General features: G+C 35.9%; 2 protein-coding genes across 2 annotated transcripts; both read right to left on the minus strand.

Annotated features, from left to right (window-relative positions):
- Positions 1 to 227: 227 nt before the first annotated feature.
- Positions 228 to 898, minus strand: LOC145958576 (secreted RxLR effector protein 161-like). The gene is made up of 3 exons (XM_083076082.1): positions 843 to 898; positions 503 to 600; positions 228 to 457 (listed from the first exon to the last, which is right to left on the minus strand). Exons 1-3 carry the CDS (start codon positions 896 to 898, stop codon positions 228 to 230), a joined length of 384 nt encoding a protein of 127 aa, XP_082932208.1.
- A 15,024-nt stretch (positions 899 to 15,922) lies between these two features.
- Positions 15,923 to 17,686, minus strand: LOC145958841 (uncharacterized). Its single transcript, XM_083076382.1, has 2 exons — positions 16,495 to 17,686; positions 15,923 to 16,422 (listed from the first exon to the last, which is right to left on the minus strand). The coding sequence occupies exons 1-2, from the start codon at positions 16,918 to 16,920 to the stop codon at positions 16,156 to 16,158; spliced, it is 693 nt and encodes a 230-aa protein (XP_082932508.1). The 5' UTR covers positions 16,921 to 17,686; the 3' UTR covers positions 15,923 to 16,155.
- Positions 17,687 to 23,829: the final 6,143 nt, after the last annotated feature.

A 23,829-nucleotide genomic window follows, 5' to 3' on the forward strand; every position in this document is an offset into this window, starting at 1 on the left:
GTCAATACGGTCGTACTGACTTCAGTATGGCCGTATTGAAGCTTCAATACGGCCGTATTAAGTTCAGTACGGCCGTATTGGGCTTTTTCCCTCCACTTCTTTATTTTGAGCTATTCTAAGACCTCTGGACCTACAGAGAACCCTCCTAGGGCCTTCGAGGAGTCCTTCTGGCTGATTATCCTTCAGTCTTCGAGAGTCTTCAAGCTTTATTTCCGACCCGGACAATTTTAGGGTTCTACAGTCATATTCAAAACATTAGTGGGATTGCGGATGTGCTTCGTCTGACTTAACAGATGCTTGATCCATATAGCTTGAGCACAATAGCTACCAGTTGCTATATATTCAGCTTCAGCTATAGAGAGTGCTACACAAGCTTGTTTCTTGCAATTCCAAGATACAAGACATTCTCCAAATATAAGACATGTACCACTAGTGTTTTTTCTATCTAACTTGCAACCTGCAAAATTAGAGTCAAAAAAACTAATTAAGGAAAGAGATGTACCTTTAGGATACCACAATCCTACATTGAGGGTTCCTTTAAGATACTTCATAATCTTCTTCACAGCTTTCAAGTGTGATTCCTTAGGAGCAGATTGAAATCTAGCACACATACACACACTAAACATAATGTCTGGTCTACTTGCTATGAGATATAAGAGATCCAATGATTCCTCTATATCTTGATTCTTCTACTTCCTTTCCTGCAACATCATTGTTTGATAACAGTTAGTGGACATAGGGAGGTTTGAGATTTTATAGTTCTCCATATCAAACTTCCTTAGAAGTTCTTGCTGTACTTAGTTTGATGTAGAAAGATTCCCTTATTCATTTGTTTGACCTACAGTCCTAAGAAGAAACTTAATTCTCCCATCATCGACATATCAAACTCGCCCTGCATACTTAAAACAAATTCCTCACAAAGAGATGTGTTAGTCGACCCAAAAATTATATCACCAACAAAAATTTGAACTAACGAAATATCTTCTGAGGCTCTCTTTATAAAAAGAGTATTGTCAACATTGCCTCTTTGAAAGTCATGAGGCAATAGAAACTTGCTCAGTCTTTCATACCATTGTCTAGGAGCTTTTAAGCCCATACAAATCTTTATTAAGCTTGTATACATGTTTAGGCAATTTGCAATAAATAAAACTAGGGGATTAGGATACATACACTGTTAGAAAAGAATGGCTCAATCAAAGAGGGGGGTGAATTGGGTTCTATAACACTTAAAAAATTTATCAGAGTTTTAAGGATCTTTATTTCAACTTAAACTTTTCTAATATGAATTCTCAAAGAAGTTTTTAGAAAGACTTACCAATGGGAATGAGTCCTATATGCTTTCTTGATTAATCTTGATTACGTTCAGTTTTAAGAACAACTAATATGCAATACTTTGATTCAGTTTAAAGCAATGTTAAGCATACAAACATATTAATAAAGATCAATCATTTTATCACTCAATTAAGATTTTGCTCAATGTAAGAGATAAAGGTAAGAGAAGAATGAACAAGTATTTTATCCTGGTTCAGCCACTCCTTATGTGACCTACATCCAGTCCTCAATCATAACCTAATCAAGATTTGTTCCAATATCTTAATGAAGAATTTTTATAAGCATACCACACATGCATATACTCCTACATTCAAGATAACCACTTTCTTGCCCCCAAGAAAGCACTTCTTGTAGAAACCCACTACAAGAATTCTTTACCACTTGAGACACCTACTCAAGATTTCCCTTATACATTACACAGAGAATTAAAGAAACGAATTCAGCTGGAAGCTGAACAAATCAGACTGTGAATTCCAAACAAATCTTAATCCTTTCTCTCCCAATAATGTAGTGATGATGATGATCTCTTTCAAAGCATTTCATCACAAAATGATTCTCTTCTTGGTTTCACAAAGAAAACACTCCAAGAAGGTCACAAAGACTTCACAATATCAGTTTTTCTCTCTTTTTTTTAGTTCATCTCACTTGTTAAAGTTTCAAAGTGTGAAAGCTATTTATAAAGTTTTCAGATCCAGATAATCGATTATTTTAAAGGATAATCGATTATTTTGTTCTTCATGATTTCTGGAAACCACTCAAGAACAGAATCATCGATTATTTTGCAAGATAATCGATTATTCCAGAGAGTACTTCCTGGAATAATCGATTATTTCATAGATAATCGATTATTACAGCAAGACTCTTTTCACCTGTTGCTAGAATAATCGATTACACTTAATGATAATCGATTATTTTGAGTTAGCTTTCAAAAACTCAATTTTATACTTCAAAAATCTTTTCAAGTATTTTAAATCATCATCACACTCATTCTTAGTCAATTTCGACTAAGATTAACTCATGCACAAAGCATACACATGCAAAATAAACTAAGCAAAACAATATAACACATAAGAACTCATGAGCTACTCCTATTACACATCATGATATTCATATCTTCCTTTCTTAACTGGTTTGTCTCCTTGATCAACTTCAACTCCTTTGTTATCATCAAAACTCTTAGCATCCAGGGCTGAGTTGATTCATTATTCCATGAATCTCAACAATCTCCCCTTTTTTGATGATGACAAACCAATATGTTTTGCAAACCAACATTCCACATTATTAGTTATGAGTAGCTTATTGTGCCTTGTTGATATTCAAGCCTGCAAAACAACTCAAACCTTTCTCCCCCTTTGGACAACATAAAAAACATACAGGTATATATATATGTCCAGATATAGGGAATTAATTTTTGCAGATTGCACATGTATAGATATATGCACAAGAGTTACTTTCTCAACAATACCAGCAATACCACAAGACTAAATTGAATACAAGAAATCAGTCAATCATCTTTTTCATAGGCATTGTTCCAATATATCCAAATTAATACTAGATTTTATATAAGAGAATTTGATACAACATTAACACATGTATTTCAAACACAATACACCAGCCACATTCTCATAAGTATAATCTCTAATGCACTAGCAAACATTAACAAATGTGCATCAATTCAATCAAAAATGCATACCAATGCTCAAAATAAACCAATATCAAAACACAATATAACAACACAATTAAACTCAAATTGCACTAAAATTAAAATGTTCAATAACAACAAAATTCAAACCAAATTCAAATGTTCATTAAAATCATTACTACCAAATTGAAATTTTGAACTAAAATTTGAAACTAAAATTTGAACTAGCACTCCAAAAAAAATAGAACATTAAAAACTTCTAAACGCATCATTCCGAATAATCTTGAATCCCAAGTTGAGCCTTAATTCTTGCAATCTCGTGATCAAGGTTATCAAACCGATCAAGAATGCCCGAATATTGTGACTCATGCTTCCTTGTCATCTCCATGAAAACATTAAGCTTGTTTATCATAATTTGTTCAAACGGAGAAAATGCCTTAGGCTCCGATTCTTGCTCTTGTTCTGGTTTAAGCTCCACTTGAGGTGGTAGTTCCTCATCATGAGATGGAACTTCATCTTCGTCCGTTGCCGGTTCTAGTGTTGGAGGAACATCACCCTTGAATACCCATTTATCTTTTTGTTTCAGCATCCCCATATGATGCAAACAAGATTTTTCAATCTTGTTTGAGGCATAGAGAATTATCTTTTTTCCCCTTGAAGATCTACTCCTACCTTCTCAAATATTCTTGATAATAATAAAGCATAGGGTATAGGACCATCCTCCTTTCTCCTAGCCTTCGAGATACAATCATTCACGACAGATACCCAGACTATCTTTTCCTTTTGCTTAATTACATGCATCAACAAAATATCATTTCTAGACATCTGAGCATGATTATGAAGCCTAGGTTTAAGCATCCAGGAAATTATAACCTAGAGTTTTTCTTCATACCTCCAGCCAGAAACTTGTAATTTGTGGTCTCTAGGTTTCTTTGACAATCCCTAAAGGTTGTCAACTCTTCAAAGTCACCAAAATTGAAAGGTTGGGACTTCATACTTCCTGTTCCACTCAACCTAGCCACTTCTTTCAAAGTTGGTCCAACAAGCTTTATGAGCTTTCCTTTCACCACTAATTGCATTATTCCTTCGTTGCTCAAGGCGAAGCACAAAAATAGCCTAATAAGTTCCAGGTAATATGGACCTTCCAGCTCCAAGAACTTCCCAAGCTCTTAATGCTCCAAGAGAGGAGGAAAACTAAAACCCTCACTCTTGAACCACTCCAACTTCAAAGTCTTTGGAGGAATGATTCTCCTACCCACATACCACTCAAAGTAGTAGTCTTGGGTTTCTTTGTCACCAAACCATCTGGTAATCAGTTGCTCAGTTCCTGTGAACAGTGGTCTCTTGCTCCCCTTAACTTCAAGCTTCTTGATTCTATTGGAAGATGAGGCCATTTTTTGATTAAAGACGGGTTCTTGGTTTGGAGAAGAGAAAATAAAGATGAATGCTTAGGGTTAGGGTTTGTGTATTAATCTTGAGAGAATGAATGGGTTTTATAGAAAATAAGAGGGTTAAGTGATTTTAAAACCCTAGACACGGATTGGGTAGTAGAGAGGTGCCACTTATAAAGGAAGGTGGGAGGTTAGGAGTTGGCGCGAATAAAATCGTTCAAAAACTGTCTGGAAAACCAAGGGTCGCGTAAATAATCGATTATGTATATAAATAATCAATTATTTGTATTAGTAAAATCAATTTGAAAACCCTGTCTGCACTAAATAATCGATTATTTTCAGAATAATCAATTATTCTAGAGACTCATGTCTCATTTTTGCTCCCAGATAATCGATTATTTCCAGAATAATCGATTATTCCAGAGACTGCTCTTTCTTATCTTCCCAGATAATTGATTATTTTCAGAATACTCGATTATTTTCCTAGTATTACTTAAAATAATCGTTTAAATTTTACAATAATCGATTATTTCATAAAAGTTTTGTTTCACTACTTTAAACCTTATAAAACTTTCCTCATCCATTTCAACTCTTAAAATCACTCTTTTATAAACCACACTTCAATGTTTATACACACATCAATCAATTTTTATTCAAATAATCACACTCAAGTGCACATTCACAATCAATTCGAACAAGACTCATTGATAATTCAAAGTTCAATTCTTAATTGATTAAATCTTTCTTTTGGTAGAGGTTTTGTAAATATATCAGCTAATTGTTTATTTGTTTCAACAAAATCTACTACACAATCATTCTTTTGGACATGATCTCTTAAAAAATGATTTCTTATCTCTATATGTTTTGTCCTAGAGTGTAAGATTGGATTTTTTGTGAGATTGATTGCACTTGTGTTATCACATCTTAAAGGGATTTTGTTCAATTCAGTTTCATAATCTTTTTGTTGTTGTTTCATCCAGAGGATTTGTGTACAATAGCTGCCAGCGGCTATGTATTCAACCTCAGTTATACTTAAAGTAACACATGTTTGCTTTTTGCTATTGTAGACACCCAATTTCATCCGGGGGGCATGCAAACAACGGGACAGGACTTTAGAAGGCCCAAAAGCCCAAACAAGCTGATTTTAGAAGACTGGAACGGGCTGTTCCAAAATCGGAACAGGCCGTTCCCAATTTGGAACGGGCCATTCCAAGTTTCTAAAAGGGCCAAAAACCCTAAATCGGAACGGGTCGTTCCTAAATTGGAACGGGCCGTTCCAAGATTGGAACAAGCCGTTCCAAGCTTATAAAAAGGGGGTTAAAACCTTTACTGGAACGAGCCGTTCCCAAACTGGAACGGGTCGTTCCAAGTTAAGGAAAAGGCCTAAAAAACTTTTTTTGGAACGGCCGTTCTAGCACAGCCAAGTATGTGTTATTTATGTCTCTGGAACGGGCCGTTCCAATTTCGGAACGGGCCGTTCTGGACCCTTTTTGAAGTCTATAAATTGACAGCTGGGGCTCGTTTCTCAGGATCCCCAAAAATTTCGTCCAAGACTCCTTAGAGCACGAAATTTCTCTCTTTTTCCCTCCTATTAATTTCTTGAGATTTGTGAGGCATATTGTAGTGTGAAAGGTTGCCATAAAGCACCTTCTCTATATGTGAAGATTCAATAGAGCTCGTTCAAGAGGTATTTCAAAGAATCTTCTTCTATATCTTTTATTTATCTTTATCTCTATCTTTTATTTATAACAAACGCAATCATGTAGATATTTTAGGGTTAGTCGTATAATTTAATTTTTCAATATGTAAATAAATATTGATAAAGGGGATTTAGTATTTAATTTATTAATTCTTATCATGTTAACTTCATCATAGGGTACCGATTGAGGGCGCTGTAGGGGTGTTTAATACCTTCCCTACACGTAACCGATCCCCGAACCCAATTCTGGTTATCAAGGCCATTATTGGATCTTTAAAAACCTTTTCTTTTTCCAATGTTTTGAGTAAAGTATTGGTGGCGACTCCATGAACCTATTTTCAAAACCATTAATTAAGGATTAGTCTGGTGTCCGGGCATTCCTTAATTAATGAGACTTTTAAAAGGATGTCTAAACCATATGTCGCAAGATCGGAAATTTTCGGGTTGCGACAGATGGTGACTCAATGGGGACGTTTAAAGAGGGTCAGGCCTAAATAAATGATGAAGTTAATAAAATAAGAATAATAATTTAAATATTTTTTCCCTTTACTTTATTTGTTTTATTTGTTTGGCTTTAATATCTGCTTGTTTGCTTATTTAAATTGCGCACTTGTTTGAAATAAAATTGTACACAAACCTTTGCACACAACAGTTCCCCCTGCACCCGGGGGCATGAGGGTATTAAACATAGGGAGTGGTTGATGTACGACCGGCCCAAGTTTGGCCTTGGAGCCTGCGAGCCTTGTCAGAAATCACACTCAAGGTGATAATCGGTTACTCTAGCCCGAAATACTGCGACAGACCTTAGAGTTTGCCAGGTGACGGTGACAGAGATACTGGGTCCCTATAATGGGGGCACCTTGGGAGCCTTAAAGACCAGTGAGATTAGAACCGTCCCATACAACGCACTTTTCTTGACAGGGACCACAGACCAAGGATTTGATCATGATCGTTCGTGGGTGTACGTTGATTGAGCATATGTGTGTGCATTTTTTTGTATTATTTTATTCTAATAAGATGGATTGGAATTTTATAATAAGCAAATAATAAAGATAATAATAATAATAAAATAATAATAAAATTTTATACCCCTTTGTACATTCTTAGGTCAGCATTCCATTAACATCATATAGGTAGTTTCCTTTTTGTAAAAAAAAAAATCAATAAAAGAAATCTCGTCTTTACCATGCATCATTCCCCTTTAGATAATAGAAACATGATAAAGATTAGGCAAAAAAAAATGACATGCATTCTAGATTAGCTCATTAATTTCATTCATTTTATTTTATTAGCTAAGGAGGATTAGGTTGTCGTATGCATAGAAAGTTAAGGAAAGTGAATGCTCTAATATACGACAGTATTTGTGCCATAAAGAAAAGCTCAAAGCAATTTTTAAAAAATACTATGGTTGAGCCCTTGCTTCTTAGAATCTAATATAGATTCTCACTTAATATTGTCGAAATCTATTTGAGCATTCACAAATAAAAAAATCAATGAGACTGATATTTATTATTCTCAACTTTCTCTACATTCTGCATTACATTCATTTAGAACATATCCCTCCTTGTAAAAGAATAAACGAGAATAAAAAGGGAAATTAACCTATGTGCGTTAATCGGAAGTAATGGAAGCAAGCCATGCATAAAGAGTTGAGGGTAAATAACTCCACAATCATTAAGACGCCAACTCTTGCCCTAAGAAGATAAAGTTGTGTCGTGCAACCGTGAAATCCAAGTGGAATGGAAAGATGACTAGGAATGGATGGATCCACGCTCCTAACAAGTTGCAAGCTAGTAAAGAGAACCTGAGGAAGGCGAATCCCTCAAACACTAAGGCAAAGTGAATAGGGCTTTCTTGAAAGATGATTTCAACAAGAGAGAAACATTGCTTATCAAGAAGCTGCTAGAATGAAAACCCGCAAAGGGCATTCTAGTAAAAAAAAAGAGTAATGTTTGTTCGAGCTGAAAATCGAGAGACAGCTTGAATGTTCTTCTTGAAAAGCAAGACTCAATGGAAAGCTCTATCATCGCTTCTACCCATTCCTACTTAGGAAAGACTCAGGATATGGGTTGACAACACCTTCATGAGAGAAGAAGCCAAATGACCTCCCTCTACACGAGAACTTCTGAAGTGCCACATCCAAGCAAGTGTAGGATTAGCCCTACAGTCAGGCAACCTAGGCCTCTCTAAGGGGCAACCTCCCTCTACTTCTCTATGTATGAATCACGAACTCGGGGCATGGTCGGGCCCTCGAGCTACATTAAATGGGCACGTGTAAATTGAAAATTCTATTTTAATGCCATACACTCTTCTACTTCATTTCTCTTCTCCCTTTTATCTACTCTAAGCCTCGTCAACAAACCCTAAATGAACAAGTACATTTGAAATAAGGACGTCATTAGAAACAATGGCTTTATACACCATAAAAAAAACACATAAAGTTCAATCAGACTTGGCATGACTTGTGGATAAAAGCCCAAACGAAATCAGTGCAGGGGCATCCCCCTTTAATGAAGGAATGAAAAATGATCAAAAATGCTGCAAAAAAAAGGCCCGGTAGGAAACCCACTAAGGAGGCTGCGCTAAAGTTAGGGAAAAATCTGCTAGGCAACCCACAATTAAAAAGGGTAACCTAGGCAAAAGTAAGGATCAAAAGAAAATGTTCGCTAGGGAACACATCTCAAGTAACTTAGGAAAAAGTTAGGACAAAGCAGCATCCCGAGTTGAAAATCGAAAGGCGACTCGAGAAGATCATTTAATCAATATGCAATCCCAAGTCATCGCTTAACTCTGAAGGAAATAATAAGCTAACACAGAAAATGATTTCCTCACTTTGAATGTGCTTGTTCATCAGCCTAAACCACTAGCCTATCTCAGCCAGCCATTCTTCTATAAACCATTTTTGAAAAAATCCTTCCTACCAAAAGTTTTACAAAAAATATATATATATCCTCTTCCTTTCTTTCCTCTTGACCTATATGGCATTAAGATAAATTTGAGAGATATACGGAGTATGCATAGTGAACACTCATAAGGAGAAGATGGAGGTGTCCTAGAACAGAGTCTAGGTACACCTAATCTAAGGGCTAACATATCATATCCGGTACAAGCGAGAGGGCTGAACTACACAAACCTTAGGTTCAAGAAGCAACACTGAATTCGACAAGGCTAAAGGCTAACAATCCATGTCATTGATCAATGCGCATAGATTAATTTCTTGAAAGTAAAAATAAATTTGCATTGTAAGCATTAGCATAGAAGCATCATTGCATAACATGCATATGGCACAAGTGTGCACAAAAGGGTATAAATTCACAAAGAAAAAAAAATCCAATCCATTTTTGCTTTGCATTTTCTTTTGCATTCTTTGTGTGTGTCTACCCATCACTTGCTGGAGGAATCAAGAGGGTGAAGCACTCGTAAAAAAGATCAACAACTATACAGTGCCTTAAAATCCGAGATCATGTCAAAAAAAGCATAGCCCCAACAAGGGCATTCCATACAAGTGGTTTCATATAACCACCAAGAAAGAAACACATCAATAGCAAGACGGGATAGAACCAGAGTCGACCGAATAAGCAAGCCCATAAGCATGAGGAGGCCATCGCGCCCTACTCCTTAACTGAATGAAGGATGATCTAAGAGAATGTCAAGACCAGAAATGACTCCCTAACCAAAGCCAGGAGTGGCTTCCAAAATAATACTCACTAATAAAGATTCAGCAAATAACATCATGGGAATAGATTCCTCCACCAATGATGACAATAAAAAAAAAAAAACAAAAGCAATATGAGAAAAAGGAAAGCTTCGAAAATGTCAAAAAAGCCGAAGCATTAAAAAAAAATGATAGCAGAAAAAGGCAAGCTTCAAAGATGAAAGAGCCGAAGCTAAATAAAAATGAAATTAAGAAAAAACCTTACCATAAACAACGCCTGGGGAGGCATCACAATACTCACCTTGACAAGAACAACACCAAACTCTTACCAACCATCACACAAAAAAGACGCCTGGATAGGCATCACAATACTCACATGGCAGAGGCAACATTAGAATCCCTGCCAGCCATCTACTCCTTTGCCCATTAGCACAAGGGCATCATCCACCAACAATCAAACAATCAATCATCAAAAGGACTCAGCATCACGCCTAGAGAGGCATCACAATACTCACATGGCAGGGGAAACACCAGAATCCCTATCACCCATCTATCGCCCATCAACACAGGGGAACATCAAGTACATCTTTCCCATCCTCCTTGGGGCATTTTCCATCACAAGTCAACAACGAGAGTGCCGTCGAGTTCCTCAAAACGAAAAGGAATCACCATCAAGTATCCATCCAAGATTTCAAAGGTCCTCCTTCAAAGGATATCAACAACCATCCAAATTGAGAGTCGTCGAGCCGCTCAAATCAATGAATGACAATGAGGGTACCACCGAGTTCCTCGAAGTTGAAACCGGGATGCCACCGAGCTCCCACTATAGGTCGGTTGAAGCCTTAAAATCAGCCAAGCTTGATCGAGAGCCGCCATCAAGCCGCTCAAATCAATGAATGACAACGAGGGTGCCGCCGAGTTCCTTGAAGTCGAAACTGGGATGCCGCCGAGCTCCCACCTTAGGTCGGTTAAAGCCTTAAAATCATCCAAGCTTGATCGAGAGCAGCCATCGAGCCGCTCAAATCAATGAATGACAACGAGGGTACTGCCGAGTTCCTCGAAGTCGAAACTGGGATGCCGCTGAGCTCCCACCGTAAGTCGGTTGAAGCCTTAAAATCAGCCCAACTTGGTTGAGAGCCGCCGTCGAGCCTCTCAAACCAGTGAACGACAAAGAGGGTACCGCCGAGTTCTTCGAAGTCAAAATCGGGATTGCCGTCGAGCTTCCATCAGTGGGCCGGCTGAAGCTTTAAATATCAGTCTAGCCTGGAGAGGCTGAGCTCAAAATATACTCCCTCTTCAACAAGCAACAAATAAAGGAACATTATCACAAGAGAGACAATGGAGCTTCTACTCGAAGACTGAAGACCAGGTGTAGAGTTTGTCAGCCTTGTGACCCAATAGAATACATAACTGCTCTAAAGGGTGAGGATATGAGTAAATGCACCTATCTAAGGGAAACAACACAGAAGCACCAACACCAAAGAGACGAAGAGAAGACCCGGACGAAATGTCTACGTCTTTACTTGCCTTTGGAAAAGCAACACGTTACTATTCCAAAGGACAAGTAAAGAGGGGCAGCTGTAGACACCCAATTTCGTCCAGGGGGGCATGCAAACAACGGGACAGGACTTTAGAAGGCCCAAAAGCCCAAACAAGCTGATTTTAGAAGACTGGAACGGGCTGTTCCAAAACCGAAACAGGCCGTTCCCAATTTGGAACGGGTCGTTCCAAGTTTCTAAAAGGGCCAAAAACCCTAAATTGGAATGGGTCGTTCCTAAATTGGAACGGGCCGTTCCAAGATTGGAACAGGCCATTCCAAGCTTATAAAAAGGGGGTTAAAACCTTTACTAGAACGGGCCGTTCCAAGTTAAGGAAAAGGCCTACAAACCTTTCTTTGGAACGGCCGTTCTAGCATAGCCAAGTATGTGTTATTTATGTCTCTGGAACGGGCCGTTCCAATTTCAGAACGGGCCGTTCTAGTTACAAATTTAACCCACAACGGCCATATCCAGAACGAGCCATTCTAATTTCGAAACGGGCCGTTCTGGACCCTTTTTGAAGTCTATAAATAGACAGCTGGGGCTTATTTTTCAAGGTCCCCAAAAATTTCGTCCAAGACTCCTTAGAGCACGAAATTTCTCTCTCTTTCCCTCCTATTGTATTTCTTGAGATTTGTGAGGCATATTGTAGTGTGAAAGGTTGCCATAAAGCACCTTCTCTATATTTGAAGATTCAATAGAGCTCGTTCAAGAGGTATTTCAAAGAATCTTCTTCTATATCTTTTATTTATCTTTATCTCTATCTTTTATTTATAACAAACGCAATCATGTAGATATTTTAGGGTTAGTCGTATAATTTAATTTTTCAATATGTAAATAAATATTGATAAAGGGGACTTAATATTTAATTTATTAATTCTTATCATGTTAACTTCATCATAGGATACCGATTGAGGGCGTTGTAGGGGTGTTTAATACCTTCTCTACACGTAACCGACCCCCGAACCCAATTCTGGTTATCAAGGCCATTATTGGATCTTTAAAAACCTTTTCTTTTTCCAATGTTTTGAGTAAAGTATTGGTGGCAACTCCATGAACCTATTTTCAAAACCATTAATTAAGTATTAGTCTGGTGTCCGGGCATTCCTTAATTAATGATACTTTTAAAAGGATGTCTAAACCATATGTCGCAAGATCGGAAATTTTTGAGTTGCGACAGCTATGCCATGAGACAAGTGCACTTCCAAGTAGGTGACAAGTACCACTTGTACTCTTCCTATCAAGTCTACACCCAGCATAGTCTGAATCTGAATATCCTATCAGACTTAGTGAGACTCCTTTTGGATACCATAGTCCGACATTTGTTGTTCCTCTTAGATATTTAAGAAATCTTTTAACAGATTTCATATGAGACTTTTTTGTATTTGCCTGAAATCTTGCACACAAGCACACAACAAACATTATATCAGGTCTACTAGATGTCAAATATAAAAGTGATCCAATAATATCTCTATATTTTGAGTTGTTAATAGCTATCCCTTTCTCATCCAAGTCTAGATTGCATGAGTTTGATATTGGTGTTGCAACCTCCTTACACCCTTCCATACCAAACTTTTTCAATAATTCATTGCAATACTTGTTTTGACTTATAAAGATTCCATCACTCATTTGCTTAATTTGTAACCCCAAGAAAAATGTAAGCTCTCCCATCATGGACATCTCAAATTCACCTTGCATGGTCTTAGCAAATTCTTTACATAGAGAGAGATTAGTAGATCCAAAGACAATGTCATCCACATAGATTTGAACATACATTGTATCATTCTTAAATTTCTTCACAAACAATGTATTATCTACTTTACCTATAACATAGTCATTCTCATTGAAAAATTTGCTCAGCCTATCATACCATGATCTTGGAGCTTGTTTCAAACCATAGAGTGCCTTTTTAAGTTTACACACGTGATTTGGATATTTAAAATCAACAAAACCAGGTGGTTTCTCCACATAAACTTCTTCTTGTATGAAACCATTTAGAAAAGCACTCTTTACATCCATTTGGTATAGCTTGAAGTTCATTATTGAAGCATAAGGAAGTAGTAGCACTACTACAAGATGCATATTCTACATTGGTTCTCTAAAGTCATCTACATCAGATCTAAAACTGATGTAGAATAGAGTGACGTAGAAAATGTATACATTTTTACATCGGTTCTCTGAAGAACCGATGTAGATTTATGCTTAAATCTACATCGGTTTTATTGAGAACCGATGTAGATTGCATTTTTTTTTAAATAAAGATTTTTTTTTTTTGTAATGAAACTGGGACAATTATTGCTTGAATATTTTAGCACATTGTTCAGTGAATATTAGTCACAATAAGTACAGGGAAAGTTGAAGCTCCTAGATTAGATAAGCCATTGTTGTCTCCGGTAGTAAATTGGACCCATAAAAATATATGCTTGCAGTGGGCAACCTGTAATACCTGAAAAAGAAAAAGTGAATTAGGCCACCTTAGATTGATAAATAGAAAAATGTAAATAACATTGCCTGCATATTTATTGGTGTTGAAAATCAATATATCACATTTAGCATTTATTTATACCAATTTATAGGCACAAAATTAGAGATGCTCACGGGTCAATTTAGCAAAACTGGTTACCAAACCAAATCAAAATACTATGGGTTATGTTAAGTTGGGTTTGTTTAATTTTTGTCAACAAGATTAACTCAAATGTTTTCTTAAGAATAATTACAATCATGTGCTGGATTCAATATATACTATTATTCTCTTAGATAGAATAAAATAAAAGAACCCAAAATGTATGACATAGATAAGTCCAACAGATTAAAGACAAAGTAAAATGTGTAAAATTGGATGCAACTTAAAATTGCCAACATGCATATTCAACTTTTTAAAAATATATTTTTAAATATATACATAAGCTAATTTAAACTTATTTTATTTACTTTTTTATATTTTTTTTTTCATAAAAGTGTTTATGGAGAAGTTTATCAATTCAAACTTGAAATATGATGTTGATTGGAAAAGTAATGAGATACTTGTGGCAATATACTCAGGAGCTGCGTAGCCATAGGTGCCCATTACGCTTGTAGAAACATGGCTCTTATCACCTTCAGGTCCATTTATTGCCATCCCAAAATCAGAGAGTTTTACATTATAATTCTGTCATCGACAAAACCGAACTTTAGAAAGTCATACTAACCGATAATATCTATCTCTTAATCAGTCACAACTTTCACAATAAATAGCTAAACTGCCACCATGTATGTTGCTATAAACATTACAAAAAATAAAAACAAGGCTCACAAAAAACATGTCTTAAACTAAGGTCTTATTCAGATAAACTTATCCAAAGTAGTTAAAAGAAAGGAAAATATGAGATAAAATCAGCTGAGAACATATAATTGTTGGTTAACTATTATAAGAACATATAATCACTAGTACACAAAGGGTGTTTTACGTCGTGTATTTTGGGCCTTTTACGTCGGAAAAGGGTCCGACGTTAATACGGGAGTCGTAAATTTACGTCGCCTCTGGAAGACGACGTAAATTTACGTCGGTAATTTTTCCAGACCGACGTAAAAAGAGGCAAATTCATGCCCCAAATTTACGTCGGACATGGAGTTGTCCGACGTAAATTTACGTCGGGCCTTGCAATGACCGACGTAAATTTACGTCGGACAACGCCATGTCCGACGTAAATTTACGTCGGTCATTGCAAGGCCCGACGTAAATTGTGGCAGTTTTTTTTTTAAAAACGTTTGTAAATTGATATACCCAACACCTGCATATAAATATAATCCAGAATACCAAATCTAAACCAGGCAGTCCAGAATAGAAATTCAAATTGTATTTCAAAATTGAATGACAAAAAGAAAATAATATATAAATCTTAAAAAACATAAATTATGACAATGTAAATCCTATTATCCTAAAAAAGCTATAAAACATGTTTGTCAATGCTATCTAAATAACTAACTATCAAACTACAAACATAATATCTAACTAACTAAACTTAGAAAAAAAGTTGCCCATTGTTCTCTTATCTTGAGCATCTCATCTTCGGGCAATGGAGATGGATCTTGAAAGACCTGAAAGGGTAATTTAAGTGTCATTAATATGCAATGTTAATTATTCTAAAGGTAAATATAGTTAAATAATTTTTGATATGAATTACCTGCGCCCAAGAATCAATAATACCCGCAGAAACTATGGCTTTCATCCAATACATGATGTAATAGCCACATTCAAACGAGTCTTTTTGCTTATTACACTAAAATGAGAAACAAATAACTATTAATTCCAAAGTCAATAAATTTAAATATTATTGACTGTATGAATTAATTTGCTAACCTTAGGATATATGAAATGCAATGACTTTGATGATCTGGCTCTTCCACTTAATATATTAGCTCCAGACACGATTCTAATTAATTGAAATAAAAATAAATGTTAGCCAATATATATAATTACAGTGTTAAAACATAATGAAAAAATTTAGTTACCCATGTAATTGGCTTTTAATTTCCTGGCTTGGTTTTCGATGAAGTGAACAAAACCACACCACGGTATATTCCTTAGGAATGATTACCATTAACTGCCAATGAGACCTACATTGTATGACAAACAAATCAGTTAAAAAATTACCATGATTTTTATCAATTAAAAAACTAACCCGTCAATGTATGGAGCCATGTATATATGTCTTCTTGAGTCACTCATCCATGTTTGCATATATTGTTGGATCTGGACCTGAGTGTTTCCTGATTTTTGGATGGATTGAGGCTCAAAAAATCCATATACTTCTGCTTGTGCTTGCTCCACACTCAATTTGTTCATGTACCTAACACAAATAATTATTATAAGTTAAATGTAATTATTGTAAATTTAGACTCATAAAAGCAAATATGACTTACATGGCCCACAACTGTATGACAGATATATTTAACATGGAGTTTCCCCCAACAATCTCTAATGCATCAGGCAGAGATATGTATAGTGGAACATCAGAGCTATCAACTCCAAAAACTCTAATGTCCCACTGCAATTGAATTGGTTGCTTCTTTAATCGTGGTAATTTGATTAGAAGCTTAGATATGGGATCATCCTCAGCTTCTGCGATATTAGCATCATGAACATGAGGTTCTCTCATGACCTCCTTACCACGATCGATAAAATCCTAAAGAAATAATCAAAATTAGTTAAACAATAATAGAATTATAAGAATCTAAAAGAGCAATAATATAATTACCTTTGCCCGTGCTGAAAGCGGCATGACCAAACATTTTGGCCAAGCTAAGAATGTGCCGGTTGCCTGCCCCACTAGTTGAACCTCTGTATTGGGCAAAGGCACTGGAGCAGCAGCATCTTGAACTTGGTCAACCACAACCCGTGTCCAGTCTAGCTGTAGAGGGACACCATGGATGGTTGAGCCACCCTCAAATACTCGGCCAATAGCCACTAACCGTGGGGGGTCATCCTCAACATATAACTCGCACTGGTTTGGTACATCAGTGTGAGCATGTTCCCCTGAGGAATTTGGAGCATCACAACTCCCTTTAGTGCTGACTCGAACACCATCATGAGCAACTGCAGTCTGTTGCTGAGAACGAGCCAAAAGTTCAAACTTCTCTTCAAACTGTTTTTCAATATTCTTCAGTTTCTCTTCAAACTGCATCTCTAATCTCTGCTCTAATTTCTGTATAACCTCTTGACTGCAAGAGTCGACACTGCTCCTCGATGATCGGCCACCAAAGAAATCTCGGTGGCTCCAAGAACCACCAACACCACGCACACGACCTCCGTGCTCTGGCTTTCCTATGGCCGTTGTGAGGATATCATTCCGACCATCGGAAACAAATGAGCCCTGGGTGCTCTGCTCAACTAAATCCTCCTGCAAAATCAGACTTTAAGGTATCATACACATGTGCTCTTTCAAAATTTTCTTCACCAACATCACGTATCATCTCTTCTAAGTTATCGTTCATCCCTTCAAAATTTTCAGTTGTTGACACTGTTGGAATGTCTAATATTTCTCCGTGCCATGTCCATACTGTATAACTCTTCACAATACCATATATAAACAGGTGATCACGTATTTCTCCAACTTCTTGACGTATCTGATTCAAACATCGAACACATGGACAATAATATGCCCCTTTGATGAGTTTCCCATTTTCTCTTGCAAATTGTAAGAACTCTTCAACTCCATTTCTGTACTCTTGACTAATGCGACTTGCATTCATCCAACTTCGATTCATTATCTATATATTAACACAAATTAACTATTGACTCAGTTATTCATAATTTTTTTAACCTAAACTACAACCCTAAAAAATCTATGGTAAACTAAAGGTCAATTACGTTCCAGATCAACAAATTACAACAAAAAAAATTCCAGCAGAACGGGCCGTTCTCCATGCAGAACGACCCGTACTGCTTGCAGAACGGCCCGTTCTGCAAGGAGAACGGCCCGTTCTGCAAGGAGAACGGCCCGTTCTGCAAGGAGAACGGCCCGTTCTCCTTGCAGAACGGGCCGTTCCAGAGGAACAACTAGCAAAAAAAAAAACAAATAAATTACGGGGACAACAAACTAACCTCAAACGACCAACGTGCTGACACTTACAAACTTGGATACGTTGAATGTAGCCGTAAACGCAGTGGGAGACTTAAGTAATTCAGAGGATTTCGTATAAACTGTGAGCGCGGGAATGAAAATGGGACTTTGGGGGTAATATTGGAGAACTATTACGTCGGACAAGGCTTCACTGACGTAAATTTACGTCGGCCTTGGTGGACTCCGACGTAAATTTACGTCGGGTACCTCTATTCCGACGTAAATTTACGTCGGACGTGGGTGGGACCGACGTAAATTTACGTCGAACTAAAGGGAACCGACGTAAATTTACGTCGGAATAGAGGTACCCGACGTAAATTGCCTAATTTACGTCGGTCTACGAGAGGTCCGACGTAAATTAGTCTCCACTTATTTACGAAACTGCCACCGCGTTTTTACAACGTCGGTGTTTGTGGTTTGCGACGTAAATTGGGTGACGTAAATACCCTTTTTTGCACTAGTGAATTCATTTTTTTTAAATAAAATTATTCAAATGTTAATTAACTAATAAAGATCAGTCATTAAAGCAAATTTAAAGTAAAAATAAATTATCATTTATCAATAACTTCACTGTAGTTTCTCTTTCCACTTATCATATTTTTTTCATTTAATAAAATTTCTCCACCAAACAAAGAAAATCCTAAGAGAAAAAATTACAAACTATGAGCAAAAGAACAATTATTATAATGAATGACAATTACAAACTTCACAGAAACATACACACAGTCACAACATTACAAGCTTATCAAATGCAGTTAGGGAATGTCAACTACTCAGTTTATAGTATAATTGCAAGCAGATCCAAAAGAATAGATAAATAACCATCCCTTTTCAAGTGGTTAGAGGTACAATTTTCCAAAAACAGCGCATTTTTATGATATTCAAAGTTATATGCAGCCATGCAGCAAGACAAATTATCTAACCTTGGAAAATTATAACAAGCTTAATGAGTGATCAAGAAGAGGATCTGAACCTAGGAAATGAAATGTATAATAAAAGGTACTTAACAAGAATAATCTCAAACTTCTTGCCAGTATTTCCGACCACAAAGATGTGTTCACGCTTTGTCTCATGCCTCAATTTGAAAAATGCCTGCAGAAGAATAACTCCTCAATAAACAGAGCATTGAAATGGAATTCATTTAGAAGGTCTAAGACAACTACTACAGACCTGGTGAGGCTTAAAAGTATGACCATGAGGTGTAACTGAAATAAACAGGACTTTTAGTCAGCAGTTAGCACCCCCAATGATACAACCATTGCATCTCCTTATATCCATAGTCAGTATTGTGGCTTTTATCTCTTTAATATTTCCATGTGACTGATCCCTTGCAAGAAATAGATGAACCTTATCTTTCATTGTAATCCAACTACAACCAGGACTTTTTTTTAATCCTTTTAAATTCTTGGTCTTTCTTACTAAGTCACCGTCAATCTTTTTCCTGGCAACAACAAAGTAACTTCAGAAAGATATATCAAAATACAATGCTAAAGTTTCATCAAATGCTTCCTTGCACTGCACCGTTAATAAAGTATCAACTCGAGTGCATCATGACTTAAGTAAATTTAGAAGCGAAACCAGAAATTTCTTTAAACCAGAATATATCTTCGTGCTAGAATTTCCCAAAAGTTGAAAGTATATTGAAAATTAGAAATTGACAAACTAGAACTTTTTGTGGCCAGTCCAATAACCTAAAGGTTTTAAGCAACAAATATTTTAAAAGCCAAATTTATAAGGTATTGTATCAATGTCTGTAATTTCCTATGATAGCAAACAAATAATAAAACTAGATTTAAAAAAATGAAGAAGGATAATGCTCATAATACTTTGTTCCCAATTTAACAAAATCAGCATGAGACAGAGTTGCCATCGCTCTAGCCCAGTAAGCCAACACCAACACCGTGTTGTCTTTTGATGTTGAAGGAACTCAATCCTCCAAAGTTCAATCAAGTACAACCGCAATTAAAGGATTGTTCAGTCTCTCTTGCTGCTTGCATATAGTCATTCAAATAACCAAAACAAAACAAAACACAAAAGGAATGCAAATGCGGCAAATGTTGCCGCGACGACGAACTCTAGCAAGATGACCACCACGTTTCAGAGACCTCCTCCGAGAAACGCAACCATAAAGAACAAAAACCTAAGATAAGCAACAAAACTAGAAGAGATTATTACCTAACGCTGTTCGTCGAAGACGGCGAAGAGAAAACGGATGGTCAGTCGTTGCTCACGACGTGTGAAACAAAAGCCATAGTGTTACAAATTTTCTTGATGGATCTTCTAGTTGACACTCCTTTACCAATGTTTCCAATTATATTTTCAATTGATAAATCCTTAGAAGTTTTCCATTCTTTAGGCAATTGTTCACCTATCTTTTCAATGGTTTCAATTGATCCACTCTCTTTAGGCATTTCACTTTATTCATTTTCTAAGGGAGGTTGATCAAGCAAATCAATTAAGTCCTCTATTTCAGTTTATTTTGTTTCTTGCTTGTTGGTTTCATCAAACACAACATATACTAATTCTTTAACTATTAGAGTTCTCTTATTATATACTTTATAGGCTTTACTATTTGTAAAGTAACCCAAGAAAATTGCTTCATCAGCTTTAGCATCAAATTTGCCAAGTTGTTCCTTACCATTGTTCAGCACAAAACATTTACAACCAAATACTCTAAAGTATGAGATATTAGGCTTCCTTCCTTTATAAATCTCATAAGGTGTTGTTTTTTGAATAGACTTGATTAGAACCTTATTTAACACATGAAATGTTGTGTTAATTGCATCAGCCCAAAAGTATTTAGGTAGTTTAGTCTCATTCAACATAGTTCTAGCTAATTCCTCAAGAGATCTATTTTTCCTTTCCACAACCCCATTTTGTTGAGGTGTCCTAGGTGCTGAAAAATTGTGATCAATGTCATGTTCCTCACAGAATTTTTAGAACAAAAAATTTGGGAATTCACCTCCATGATCACTTCATATTGAGGTAATATTTGTGTTTTTCTCATTTTGAACAAGCTTAGCAAATTTCTTGAAAGCATTGAAAGCTTTACTCTTATTTGCAAGAAACATAACCCATGTGAATCTTGAATAATCATCTACCATAACCAGCCCATAGTAATTCCCTCTTAGACTCATGGTTCCTGAAGGACCAAACAAATCCATATGATCTAGAAGTTGAAATCAGATTTTTTCTTTTAAAGCTAGCCTTCACTTGCTTGCCTTTTTGACAAGCATCACATAGTTTGTCCTTGCTGAACTTGAGTTTAGGTAATCCAATTACTAACTCCTTTCTACTTAATTTGTTTAAATGATCCATGTCTATATGTGCAACTCTTCTATGCCAAAGCCGAATATTATCTTCATTAGTTATCAAACACTTGGTGTTAGAAATTGCAATTGAATGTTCTAAGTTTAGCATGTAAATGTTGTCAATTCTTTTTCCAATGAATCTAATTTCTTTTGTCAATTTATCACATATTAAACAACAAGTATTATCAAATTCAATTTTAAATCCTTTGTCACTAAGTTGGCTTATACTAAGAAAGTTATGTTTTAGCCCTTCAACAAGCAATACATTTTCAATCAATGTTGAGGAAGAAGAGTTACCAATATTTCCACAACCAAGAATCTTCCCTTTGTTGTTGTCACCATATGTAACAAATCCTTCATTCTTTAATTTCAGATTTGAAAATTTTGAAGGATCTCCAGTCATATGTCTTGAGCAACCACTATCAAGATACCATAGTAAGCTTTTGGCTCTCAAGCATTCCTACAACAAAATCAGAAAATTGATTTAGGTACCCATGTGAAGGGTCCTTGTTAGTTCTCAGCCTTTGACTCTTCTTAATCCAAATCATTTCTCCATTTGGAACACCATTTTTATTAGAATAGAAATTTCTCATTGTATGTCCTTTCTTACAACAATAAAAACAAGTAGTTTGTTTTATGAAATTGCCTTTAAATTTTCTAAAAGATTGATTTCTCTTGAAATCTTTTTCTTTTGATGGCATGTTCATGCTTTGATTAAAACCAAGTTCACTTCTATCAAAAACATGTCTTTGCTTTTCCAAAATGATATTCAAATTTCCATTTCCATTTGTGAATTTTGCAAGAGAATTTTTCAAATCAGCATTTTCTTTTTCTAAAAGCTTGCAACTTTCACAATTAGCTTTTGAAGAAGAGGAGGTTTCACAATGAGCTTCATTGAAGTTTAAAATTGTTTGAAGATTTTCAAGTTCATTTTTCAAATTTTCAAGCTCTTGTTCAGCTCTAATTAAAGCATTTTCATACCATGACAATTTTCCTTTAAGCTTAGAATTTAAAGCATCTAATTTCACAGCCTCTTTGTGAATTTGAATGAAAGCTTCTTGAAGTTGATCATAATCAGGATTAGATTCAAGATCAAAATCACTTACTATTGTATTTTGATCAGCTCCAGCCATCAAACATAAGTTATTTTCCTCAAATTCAGATTCATCACTTGTTGTGCTTGAGTCATTATCTTCCCAAGCTATGTAGGCTCTTTTTCCTTTGTTGTTTTTCTTCCCTTTCTTTTCCTCTTGTTGCTTCTTTAGAAGGTTGGGGCATTCAGCTTTTATGTGGCCTGATTTTCCACATTCAAAATAATTGTAAGAAGATGTGCTCCCTTCATCTTTCTTATTAGCCTTCTTGTTGAACTTGTAGGGGGATCTCCTTTTCTTTCTTAGGAACTTTCTGAACTTCTTCACCAGCAAATTGAAGTTCTTTGAATCAGAATCTTCAGAGCTTGAGTTCTCACATATTTCTTTGCCTTTGACTGATTTTAATGCTTTTAGAGACACTCATTTTCCCTTTTTATCTTACTGTTCATTTTCTTCAAAAATGTGCAGCTTTTTGCTCATACTTTCTTCTATTGTAGTAACGTTTGCTTGCCAATATCTATCCAAGCATTGTAGAACCTTCAAATTTAGTTCCTCTTCTTCAATTTTCCTACCAAGATCAACAAGGTGATTTATCAAGTGTGTAAACCGTTTTTGAAAATCAAAAATTGATTCACCATGATTCATTCTCAACAATTCATATTCTCTTATAAGAGTATGCTTTCTAGATCTTTTTACATCACTTGTTCCTTCATGAGTAACTTGTAGTGTGTCCCACATTTCTTTAGATGACTTGCATTGAGAAATTCTAAAAAAACTCATCAATAGACAATGTAGATGTTATTATGTTCTTTGCTCTATAGTCATATTGAGCTATCTTTTTCTCATCATCACTCCACTCACTCCAATGTTTTTCTCTCTTTCCATCACCATCTTCGGTCATAGGGATATAGGGTCCATTTTCAATTGCATCCCATACAGCAATATCAATTGCTTCAATGAAAATTCTCATCCTAATTTTCCAATAGACATAGTTTTCACCATTGAAAATAGGAGGTCTATGAATAAAAACACGCCCACCATAAGGTGGGTTGTTGTTGGCCATTTTTGAAATCTTGATTAACACTCAAGAACCTTGCTCTAGATACCAATTGTTAGAAAAGAATGGCTCAATCCAAGAGGGGGGTGAATTGGATTCTACGACACTTAAAAAATTTATCAGAGTTTTAAGGATCTTTATTTCAACTTAAAATTTTCTAATATGAATTCTCAAAGAAGTTTCTTGAAATACTTGCCAATGGGAATGAGTCCTATATGATTTCTTGATTAATCTTGATTAAGTTTAGTTTTAAGAATAGCTAATATGCGATACTTTGATTTAGTTTAAAGCAATGTTAAGCATACAAACATATTAATCAAGATCAGCCATTTTATCACTCAATTAAGATTTTGCTCAATGTAAGAGATAAAGGTGAGAGAAGAATGCACAAGTGTTTTATCCTGGTTCAGCCACTCCACATGTGACTTACATCCAGTCCTCAATCATAACCTGATCAAGATTTATTCCACTATCTTAATGAAAATGTTTTACAAGCATACCACACATGCAT

This window comes from Cajanus cajan, chromosome 6 (genome assembly GCF_000230855.2).
Source record: "Cajanus cajan strain Asha chromosome 6, NIPB_CcT2T_4, whole genome shotgun sequence".
Taxonomy (NCBI): Eukaryota; Viridiplantae; Streptophyta; class Magnoliopsida; order Fabales; family Fabaceae; genus Cajanus; species Cajanus cajan.

Excerpts from the sequence above, each read along its gene's own strand:
- LOC145958576 (XM_083076082.1), bottom strand. The coding sequence starts at position 898 with ATGCAGGGCGAGTTTGATATGTCGATGATGGGAGAATTAAGTTTCTTC. Across the intron at positions 601-842 it reads TTAAGTTTCTTCTTAGGACT|ATTTCAATCTGCTCCTAAGG; the intron begins GTAGGTCAAACA and ends TATGTGTGCTAG. Across the intron at positions 458-502 it reads AGGATTGTGGTATCCTAAAG|GTTGCAAGTTAGATAGAAAA; the intron begins GTACATCTCTTT and ends CTAATTTTGCAG.
- LOC145958841 (XM_083076382.1), bottom strand. The coding sequence starts at position 16,920 with ATGCAGTTTGAAGAGAAACTGAAGAATATTGAAAAACAGTTTGAAGAG. Across the intron at positions 16,423-16,494 it reads CGCTTTCAGCACGGGCAAAG|GATTTTATCGATCGTGGTAA; the intron begins GTAATTATATTA and ends TTATTTCTTTAG.